General features: G+C 33.8%; 1 protein-coding gene across 1 annotated transcript; it reads right to left on the bottom strand.

The window, feature by feature from the left end:
• Positions 1-3,135: 3,135 nt before the first annotated feature.
• Positions 3,136-8,639, bottom strand: tcea1 (transcription elongation factor A (SII), 1). Its single transcript, XM_051096232.1, has 10 exons — positions 8,432-8,639; positions 7,827-7,889; positions 7,628-7,733; positions 6,972-7,071; positions 6,669-6,814; positions 6,263-6,319; positions 4,159-4,313; positions 3,936-4,082; positions 3,782-3,853; positions 3,136-3,676 (listed from the first exon to the last, which is right to left on the bottom strand). Exons 1-10 carry the CDS (start codon positions 8,504-8,506, stop codon positions 3,668-3,670), a joined length of 930 nt encoding a protein of 309 aa, XP_050952189.1. The 5' UTR covers positions 8,507-8,639; the 3' UTR covers positions 3,136-3,667.
• Positions 8,640-11,624: the final 2,985 nt, after the last annotated feature.

Here is an 11,624-nt window from a genome sequence, read left to right as displayed (position 1 = left end):
TCTCCTTATTGAAGACACATGAAAACCCACTTGGAATTTGCAAAAAAGCACCTAAAGGGCCCCTTAGACTGTGAGAAACAAGTTTCTCTGGCATTCAGAACCTCAGACTGTGCAGAAGCTTCACCTTCCAAAAGGACAACGACCCTGAACACACAGCAAGAGTGGCTTATACTGTAGATAACTATGTGAATGTCCAGCTAGAGCCTTGGCTTGAATGCAATCAAATATTTCTGGAGAAACCTGAAAATGTCTGCCAGCCTCCATCCAAGCTGACAGAGCTTGAGAAGTAAAGAGGTGAGGTGAAGAATGGCAGATAATTGCCAACTACAGATGTGCAAAGCTTGTTGCATCATACCCAAAAAGACTTGAGGCTATAAAGGTGCTTTAACTAAATACTGAGTTATGGGTATGAATACTTATGCAATGTACTTATTTCAGTGTTTTATTTTTAAGAAATTAGCAAAGTTGCCACAAATCGTTTTTTTTCCTGTTCATTATGGTGTATGGAGTGTAAACTGATGTGGGGAAAAAAGCAGTTTAACATAAGGCTGCAACATAAAACATGAAAAAGGGGTATGAATACTTTTGCAAGGCACTGTATTTATTTATTTATTTATTTATTTTAAAAAAAGAGAATTATTTAGAAAAATCACCAGTACCAGAAATGTATTTATTTCATTATTTGATCTATATTTGCCATTTGACATGTAAATAATGAATCCAAATGATCAGAAACACCCCAGGGGTTTCTGTTTGGTCTTCACTTACAGTGGAGCGTAACAGTGCTGCCCACTCGCTCTCCGCTCTGGAGAGGATGCACCTGGGAACCTCACAAAAGAACCTTGAAGCAACTGTCCTCCCCATTTAACTGTTTCTAAGGGCTAAAGTTGGTGGATACATAAAGAGCATCCCTAATGTAAACATCTTTTCTTATTAATAATGGCTGAGTTGCTCACCTTATCTTAAAATACTGTAAATGATGAGCAAACATGCAGTGGTTTTAGGATGATATAAACCTCCTGTTTTCCATATGCACAAAAGGACGTCAAGAACAACCACCAAAGGGTTGTTTGTTATTCAGATGAGAGATTGCTAATGCAAGGGGCTTGTTAGGACATCAAGGCGGTAGTGGGTACTACAGCAAAATCATTTGAGAAGAGAGCGATAGAAATTCTCTAAACTGAGCAACGTTATCTGGTCGCAAATGGCAAGTACTATCCACTTTGTATTGATTGCAGATGTCAAAAGTAACATTGCCATGACTGATCTTATATGCTGATATATGTGTTTTTCTTTACAGCACATTATCTCATCATCATAAATCTGTTTAATGGGAAACGCTGTTTGTTGCCTGTCAAATGATCTGCCTTACAGAAAAAACAACACATGACTTCTATCAAACGAAACAAAAACAAAAGAAAAGGAAAAAAGTAATCAAATTAAGATTATGTTATGAATGGGTTATTCAAAAATGAATTCAAATCCCCATCGTGCACAAAAAGTAATTATAAAAAGCTGTTCTAGATAATACTTGGACCCAAAAGAGGCCTACATGTCTGATATGAGCACTGAGTTTAAAATGTCAAAAATCAGTTTTTTTCCATTTTAATATTTTATTTTATTTTACATTTTCTAGACTCTGTTTTAACTGTTAAATTAAAAAAATATATTAATCAAAAACCATGCCTAAATAACTGAGATCAGGAGACTCGCACAATTTAACAGCAATTCAATAGACGTTTAACAAAACGTAAATTTTTAAGGCCCATATCAAATACGTTTAATTTTTCCTCAAATTCACTTTTATTTTTTACCAAATTCTTTGTTTTCCATTAGTTTTATGGATTCCATTTTCATAAACTTTTAATAATCAGAAGCATCTCTAATTACTTCATTTTATATATTAAAAAATATTTTTTTTCCAGAAATACTGTGTAGTGTAGTATTTACATTTTTACCAAATTCCTTGTTTCCATTAATTTTCTGAATTCCATTTTCATAGACTTTTAATAATCAGAAGCATCTCTAATTACTTAATTTTATATGTATATATATATATATATATATAAAATTGTATTGTGTAGTAATTACATTTTTTTTACCAAATTCTTTGTTTTTTTTTAATTAATTTTCTGGATTCCATTTTCATACAATTTTAATAATCAGAAGCATCTCTAATTACTTAATTTTATATTAAAAAAACAATTTATTACTTTTTTTCAGAAATACTGTTGTGTATTTACATATTTACCATTTTATTTTTTTTTTAAATTAATTTTCTGGATTCCATTTTCATACAATTTTAATATTTAGAAGCATCTTTAATTACTTAATTTTATATATATAAAAAAAACAATGTATTACTTTTTTTTCAGAAATACTATGTTGTGTATTTACATTTTTACCGAATTCTTTTTTTTTTTTTTTTAATTAATTTTCTGGATTTCATTTACATACAATTGTAATATTTAGAAGCATCTCTAATTACTTAATTTTATATAAAAAAAACAAAAAAACAATTTATTACTTTTTTTCAGAAATACTGTCGTGTATTTACATATTTATCAATTTTTTTGTTTCTTATTCATTTTCTGGATTCCATTTTCATAAAATTGAAATAACCAGGAACATCTCTAATTACTTACTTTTATATATATATAAAAAAAATGTATTATTTTATTTAATCAGAAATACTGTGTTGTGCACTACTTTCTATTACTATTTTTATATTATTACTGTTTTTCTGGTAAATAATTTTTAGGCAAATATTCTTTTTAAAAGTAATATAATTTTAATTTATTAGTAGTAGTACAATCATTATATTGAGTAACATATTTCTGTCAGTTTCTTCAAGTGAAACCTAACTTTTATTTTTACTGGTTGCTGTAAAGACCTTTAGCTTTTGTTTAAATATGACATGACCATACTTTTTCTCAGAAGAAACAGTAAAATACAGTACGTTATACAGTAAATTCCATTTTTATGACTGGATTCTGCATATCCAGGGCCCTAATTCACTAATAAACAAACAAAATAAGAACTGATAAAATAATAATAATAATAAAAAAAAAAATCAACCATCTCAGAAATATAATGTGGCATCTTAAGATGACCTATAAAATCACAATCACCATCAATCTTTAAAACATTTTACTCCTGAAAGTAAAAGCCATGTACACAGTAAAAATTTGTAAATCATGCATATAAATATGTATAATTCAGAGTGACAAAGAGACTCAAAGTAGCTTCCAAATGAAAAAAACTTGAGCCATTACCAAAAGCAAACAAACGCTTAAAAGCTTTTTTTATTTTAAAATGGGCAAGTTTGTCTAGGAAAATTAAATAGTTTTGACTAGCTTCCATTAGAGCAAAGCAAAACTATCTAAAATATGAATGTTGTCAAAATGTTTAACTACGTATAAAAAGTGATGGTAAAAGAAAACAGAAATTCAACAACATTGATCATAGTCCAGAGGCCTATGGCCTAGCTATACGTCAAGTTAAAACACAGGACATGAGTTTGTGGACCATTATAATAAAACAAACGGTTGATGGGATCTATTGTGGCCTTTGTACATCAGGTGCGCCATTAAATTGTTGTCCATGATACAGAAACGTGGTCCTGGAATTTAGCTACATCTCCAAACACAGAGAAAAACCCCCAACTTCAGCAGAACTGTTGAAACAGATTGAATAAAGAGAGCGTTAAAATATTACATCTTGTTTGGAGGTAATCAATCAATTGATACAACAAAATCGAACAGAAAAAAGAAAAACATACCTTCCACCTGTTTCCACATTCATTGCAGAAGACGAATGTTGTCATCGGTTCATCAGCACTTCGAGTTTGAACCTAAAGAAAGTTTAAGTGTAATTATAAAATGTATACATTAAAACACCTACACTGATATTCATGAAACACTGTCTAGGATTACCTGGGTGTATGTACACTTCTTCTTTTTGCACTTCCCGCAAGTGAACAGGTCAGTCTGGGTGCCCCCAGATGTGGCCACCTGGTGGTCCCTGATGGCTTCTTTGGTCAGATTCTTACGCATCTCCTTCAGCTCATCGCTTGCCATTTCCTGTTGGATTTATATTTTCACACTTTCAGTATGAGAGAGAACATGTTTCTATAATATATAACTGGTTGTCACTCACCTCCGCTGTCATTTTCGCTATGCGATCTGGACTCACATTCCCACACAGCACATTCCTTCTCAGGTTGGGGTTCTTTGCATCCTTAAGATTGGAAATTCGGCTTCGTACACGATTCTTGTATTTCATATCAGTATTTTTGAACTCCAAAAAGATACGTGCAAGTTGGTCAAGGAAATGCGTTTGAAATTTAGCATCATGCTAACAAATAGTATCTTTTTTCCAGACTTCACTCACATTTAAATAATCATATGGCCCTATGAAATCTGTTTTAATTTTTCTAGATTCAGTTTTTTTTCTGGACTCCTTTTAAATGGTTAAATTAAATTTTATTCATGAAAAAGCATGTCTAATTAATTAAAATCATGAAACTTATACAATTTAACATCAATTTATTCAAAGTTTAACAAAAATTACATGTTTAGTGGCCTATGATTTTTTTTCTCACCTTATGTTTTATTGTTAGTGTTTTAGCATGTCTAATTACTGGATAAAACAACTTTTATTTACTCTTACAAAAGCATTATGAAATGTTTTTTCCCCCATCAGAAATTCTCTGTTGTGTATTTACATTTTTCTGGTTAACAAATGAAGGCATAAAACATTGATTTAATTTATCTTCTAATTATTAAAATGAAACATTTTATTTCTTAACAAATAAAGGGGATTCCCTATTCAAATGAAAACATGGAAAAAATACTGTGTAATTATTTCTTTAAAAATAGATTTTTTTATTTTTTTAAATTATTTTTGTCTGAGTTAACCAAACATTTATTTTGAAGCGTTGCTGTGAATTCATTTAAACTTCTGTGTACGATATGACGCTAGTTTTACTCAGATTAAACAACAGTATTCAGCTCATGAAGTGACTCTCAGAGCAATTCTGGAGATCTTGTTCATGTATTTATGTCCTCATTTAGTGAGACGACAGACGCTGAAATCACTGCACGCTTCAGTGTGTAGTATATGAAACCGCGCGTCTGAGAGACACGCAGAACATGCAGGATTTATCTTTAAATAGTCTTTTTGTGGCTTAACATTTACAGATACTAGTCTATATCGCGATTTAAATGTAATGACTTAATTTTAAATAATTCGTCCAAACTTTCCACATTAAAGGAGAAGTCCACTTCCAGAACGTCAATTTACAAATAATTTACTCACCCCCCTTGTCATCCAAGATATTCATTTTTGAGGAAAACATTTCAGGATTTTTCTCCATGTAAGTGCTCGGTGCCCCAATTATGAACTTCCAAAATGCAGTCTCAATGCAGCTTCAAAGGGCTCTAAACGATCCCAGCCAAGGAAGAAGGGTCTTCTCTAGCGAAACGATCTGTCATTTTTATTTTCGGAAAATATATTTTTTTTATGCTTTTTAAGCACAAAAGCTCGTGTAGCACAGGCTCTGGGATGCACGTCCACAACGCTACGCACTATTGAATCGAGTCGAAAGGTCACACGGAATGTAGGCAGAACTACAGACCCAGTGTTTACAAAGCGAATGCGCCAAGACTAAGGAAGTGCAAGTAAGTTAAACGCTGTTTACAAACAAAAAGGTACAACAATGACAGATGATTCTGAAGTTATAGGAGAAAATAAGATGGAGCTTTTCGCCATACTCTACCTTTTTAAGCCGGAGTACACAGACGATGAACTTAGAGGTGATTCGTAGCGTCGTGGACGCCCATCCCAGAACCTGTGCTACACAAGCTTTTGTGCTTAAAAAGTACACAAATTTTTATTTTTCAAAAAGAAAAACTGATCGTTTCTCTAGATAAGACCCTTCTTCCTCGCTGGGATCGTTTAGAGCCCTTTGAAGCTGCATTTAAACTGCATTGTCCATTATATGGAGAAAAATCCTGAAATGTTTTCCTCAAAAACCACAAATTCTTTACGACTGAGGGCAGAAAGACATGAACATCTTGGATGACAAGGGTGTGAGTAAATTATTTGTAAATTGTTGTTCTAGAAATGGAGTTCTTCTTTAAACTGTAAATTCCGTTTTTATGACTGGATTCCACGATTCCATCAGTGTTTTCCGCATCGCGGAAGTCATAGGGCCCTAAATAACAATAACTACTTTTGCGGATAAATATGAAAAGGATATATTCTTCGATCTGAGCACCAAGTTCATCGCAATCAGCACCAATCGCAATGTGATCATCTAAAAGAAAAATAAGACAACACTTTAACCCTCTTGCATAAATATACAGAGCACAAATATTAACTAAACATTGAACTGAAATACAATTGGTTTACATTTTCTTCCATTTAATGTGACAGTTACTATCTAAATAAAACAAAAATAAATTTCTTATATAGCAGACCAATTAAATTAGTATTAATCAAAGAATTCTGTATATTTTACACCATCTACTCTTGTTTGAATGTATGATTTATAATTCAGACACATAACAAAATTAGAAACAGGTCTAAATATTCTTGGCAAGACATTGTATTGTAACTTAGCAAGGAGAAAAATGTGTGCGGAAGAACTGCCTGCCATGACTTGCCTCCTGTTTGCAAAGCACTTGACAGCATCTCCCTGCACTTGATACGGACTGAGTCAGATGTGCCTGGTGCTCGTGGGAAAGTGGCTATCAATGTGTTGGGCGTAACATCGACAGACTCACTCTTACTGCTAGAATTACTGCTTGAGCTGAGAGAAGAAATAAAGACAGAAAAAACCCAAAATGGAAAACAAAACAGAGGGTGAGAAAGTTAGATCTATAAACTGTATTTAGAGCCTAAGATCAAGAGCAATGTTATCATTTAGTCTTATAAAAATCTTATGACTGTTAACATGGTCTTAGTACCTCTCCTCTCTGGGCTCCGGGCTGGCTTGAGCTGGTGAAACCACTGGTGTTGTGCGTTCCTTCTTTTTTTCCTCAGAGTTCTTTTCAGCAGCAGGTTCATCTGGACGTCAAAACCACTTGTTAGACATTTAAGTGTAACACTGAAAACAATCAGAAATTGACCTATATATCTGAATGGTGACTCAAAATCTTGTACAAAAGGAAACCTGCAGTTGCTACCACATACAGGCAATTAATGGTATTACAACAACACAAACCCATAGTGACTTATATTAATGTTACAAGATATTAAACAAAAGGTTCCAAATAAATTACACAGTTACATATATATATCATATTATACACAAAGCCCTGAAAAGTATTTAGACACATAAGGCCCACTTTAAAAATGTGTGTGCAGTGCAATGACTGATTTAATATTTAATTTCTAATGTAAGAGAATTCATACTTTAAATGCAGCTTAAGGGTCTAAATTCGATACAAGCACGCAGGTACAGGCATCTTATGACCTCAAGAAACCACATATAGGCGATTTAACCAAACTGTAAAAATGGAGGGAAAACTTGTGAGAAATGCTTACAGCATTTTAAAATACACTTTTTGCTTACACGTAGCTTTAAATGAAGATGTCAGTGCTATTTGTCGATTACACTTACCCAGCAATTTCTTCCAGGACTTGATCAAGGACTTGGCCAGTGAAGTCACTTCATCATCTGTGCTCTGCTTGCGGATGGCATTGACAGACATCCCGATCCTCGTAGACTGTTTATAGGAAAAGCACAAGATATCTGTCATTAAATTGTGTTTTTAGTGCTGAAGCGAGAATGATGAACAACAGGGTAAATATAATGTTACCTGCAGAAGCTCCAGGGTCATGGGTATATTCTTTAGCTCCTTTAGTAAATCCAGTGCACCAGCCTAATTGCAAAAAATAAAAAACAAACACGACTTATTTAAAAAAAAAAAACATTTAATTGCGATACTCTAATAGACACAATAAACTTTATAGGAACTTCATGAATACATGAGTATGTTTACAGTGACGTCAACATTAGTAACTATGTAGCATAATATCTAATTATTCTCACGTTTAAAGACACAATTTGGATAAAACATCCCTTTATTATACATTCCTAAGCATACTGAATGCAAGAGTCAGTTTGTTTTCCAGAACAAATCAGTTTCGTTACTGCCTCCCGCTGACTGACCCACTGCATTTATCCGCGCTAACAGCTAATGTTGCTAATTTCCCCGCTGAGCGTTGAGTTTCTTAAACAATAACTAAACCACTAAACATTTCTCTCACTTACGCATTAACCACTAAATCTACTCAAAAAAACACATCCCCAGTTTCGCTGTAGATTATTAAATCAGTTGTTGTTCATGTATGTAGCTGTTAGCTTGCTACGTAGCCTCGTCTGGTCCGAGACAGGGTATTCATTCATGACAAAACATCTCACCCCGTTCTTCTTCTGTGCCATTTTATCCATCTTTTTTGCAATCCGGATGATCTCTTCTTCTTCCTTCTTACCCATTATTGATGTTTATTGGTAACTGTTAAATTTAAACGGAGTTTAAATGTAAAAAAACGTAAAACCACAAGCGAACACACCACTCAACCGGCGGCGAACGCAGCAGCTCTGGCAGGAAGGCGTTTCTACGAAAAGCCCAGACATCACTAATCAAACCATAGACTGGAAGCGCCATGAATCAATCGACGTAAAGCGCAGGCAACTCTAATCGAAGACATGACCGCGCGTCACAATTATTTATTTGCCTTTAGTTTATCCTTACAACCAGTTAAAGTTACACATATATGTGATTCAAATGTGAACTTGTAAAATAACGTAAGCCGTATGGTATGGAGCGATCTGGCAGTAATTTCTGCTGAAAAATGCTGGGTGGAGAGATTTTAGCTACCTCTGTTTGCAACACTAGAGTGCGCACTTGCTCGTTTTACTACAACAGTTGACATAACAGGTTTTGCAGTCGGGCTTGGATAAAGTTAATAATGCATAGGACACTTTTTAATTTTTTTTATAATGTGCAAGGGTAATGTGCAGCATATTCTTAGTATATAACAAGTTGAACAAAACAATTCTATCCACCTTATTTTTAAACGTGAAAGTAAGCCTGTGGGCGAGACTTCCGGTTTTTTAGCCGCTAGGAAATAACCAGAAGAATAACAATGTGTAGTAAACAGTAAAACTGTTTGCACTGCAAACCAGTGTGTTCATAATTAAGATAATACAGCAAAATAAAAAGGTAACACACCAATTTGCAATATCAAGCAGTAAAACGAGCTGTTTTGTACAGCCAAAAATAGCTCAACGCAGATGAGACTGGAAACCAGACCCAAAAAATGTACAAATGGTGTCCGCTCTGGAAAAATAAGGTGGATATCTAAATATTTTTTTCTATCAATAATATATTAGTCCTGCTGTTTGTAACACTGGTTTACATATAAGTATTAATGTTCTGAATTTTTTTTTAAGTTTTATACACATCTAAAATATACTGTAAAGCTAAAATTTTCATGACCTGTCATCAACTGGCCATATTGGCGGCACAAAACGTAAACAATGCCACTGAAACGAACGGAACTCGCAAATTTAGCTGATTATTGTTGCTGAAAATAGTCCGTAACTGTCATGTTTTGGGGTGTACTAATCGGTCGGACCGGGAAAAACATTTGGAGTACTACAGACTGCCAAAAGTTATAACAAATCAAGGAGAAGAGTGCAACTTTCTGAGGAACAAAAGGCGTTTGTGGTTGGTCAAACTGAACCAGGATTTCCAGGGCAAGAATCTGGACAACATTCGTGTTTCTTCTTATTATTTCCGGTCAGGTAGGTGAAATATTAGGCTAATATCTTAATTAATACTGCTGGTACATATTTTTACCACATATTAGTGTGTAAAAATATTACACCCTTTCCAGCTTAATAAGTCCTTCTCTATATAATTTAGCAGCTTCAACACAGGTTTTCCGTGTTTTACATTTTACAATTTATTCCGTGTTTACACAGCATAAATTAGCAGAACAACGTATTCAGTAGTGCATTAATTCTGCAATTAATGCTGTTGTTTACATCCGGGTATCTCCAGTATGGCCACACATCCAGGCCTATAATACAATTAATGTGAGGTTCTATTTCTGGATATATGCAATGGATTTGTGAGACTTTTCTGGTAGGTATTTATTCATTTAATTACATTTTTTTTAATTACTTTAAATAATAATAATAAAAATGTATATACGTTGTACATTTTTATTGAAAAATAAATATTTTTGTAATTATATAAAAAACTTTAGTTATTAAATATACTTTCATGTTAAAGTAATTGACATAATTTGAATGCATTTTGTCACTCTTTCCTAGTGTTTGCTTGTTTTTAAATAAAATCCCATGTCTGTCTTACTCAGCACCTTGCATGTGTGCAAGCCTCTAATCCGTAGAGATCAAGACAACGTGATTCCACATCCAGTGAATTTGTTTTGCCCTAACACCTACATGAGTGACAAAATCAATCATTACTATGGTATGTTTTAATAATGACATAAAGAATGTACCTTACACTACTCTAAAACTCAAATAGTTATAGAGTAAGAGCTTGATCAGTGAGTGAAACTGTTCTGCTCAAATCAAACTGCTTGAAATTTCCCCAGAAACACTGCAAGGCTAATCTCCACCCCATGCTGATAAGGAAATCCTATAAAACTATCTGAGACATGACGGGGAGCCTTGAGATTACTAGAAACTGGAATATCAATGAACAAGCATCACACTATGTCTCATTATAGGCTATAAAAAATTACTAAAAGTTAAAGAATCAATAGAATCAACAAAGTCCATTCTTGTACGCTATACATATCCATATCTAGTGCTGATTGATTTGTGTGATACAAGATAACCACAAAATGATGTTGCCCTGCTGTAAACCAATCACAATCACAATATCCCTGCTGTGCTTCCGTAGTCACAGTTACGCTCCCACTGAGAGACACATGCTTTACCAGCTGAGACTTCCCTTTCCCTTATAGTCAGCTACAGCATAAAACCTCTCTACTTCACCCCACGCTAATCCCTATTAACAGAGGCCTTAAATCTGCTTATATCTCTGCAAGAAATTAGAAACACCTTCAGCCATCTGCTGGATATCACACGCAGCAAAACAGATACTTCATGTCTCATTACGTTTCAGTGAAAACCTCTAAAACAGCATTTACAAATGTAATTTGTTTAGCTGGTTATACAGTCAGATGAGACAAAGATGTCAGTATTATACTGTATAAACAGCTGAGACCAACCAAAAAGGTTTGCATGGAGGTTGCTGCGTAACTTAATTATGATGTTTTGTGTTTGTATATCATTCATTATCACATTTACCGTTATTACGGTCATCAGTACTGCACTGTTAGAAACCTCCTAGGCTAAACATACAGTTGAATTATATGTTATTGTATGCAAATGCTTAGATTAGTCAAATAATCTGTTTAAAGTGTATGTTCTTTTAATATATGAAGGCTTGAAATGATAGTATTCCTGATGCTCTCTTTCTCTAAATTGCTGTTTAATCATGACCAAAGATTACACAAATCGACCCTGATGCCTGCCGTCCCAAAATAGCCCTGAGCGTTGTTCATAATCT

Source organism: Labeo rohita, chromosome 2, assembly GCF_022985175.1.
Source record: "Labeo rohita strain BAU-BD-2019 chromosome 2, IGBB_LRoh.1.0, whole genome shotgun sequence".
Lineage (NCBI taxonomy): Eukaryota > Metazoa > Chordata > Actinopteri > Cypriniformes > Cyprinidae > Labeo > Labeo rohita.
Note: the sequence above shows the minus strand (reverse complement) of the source record. Positions and strands in the feature narration are given on the sequence as shown.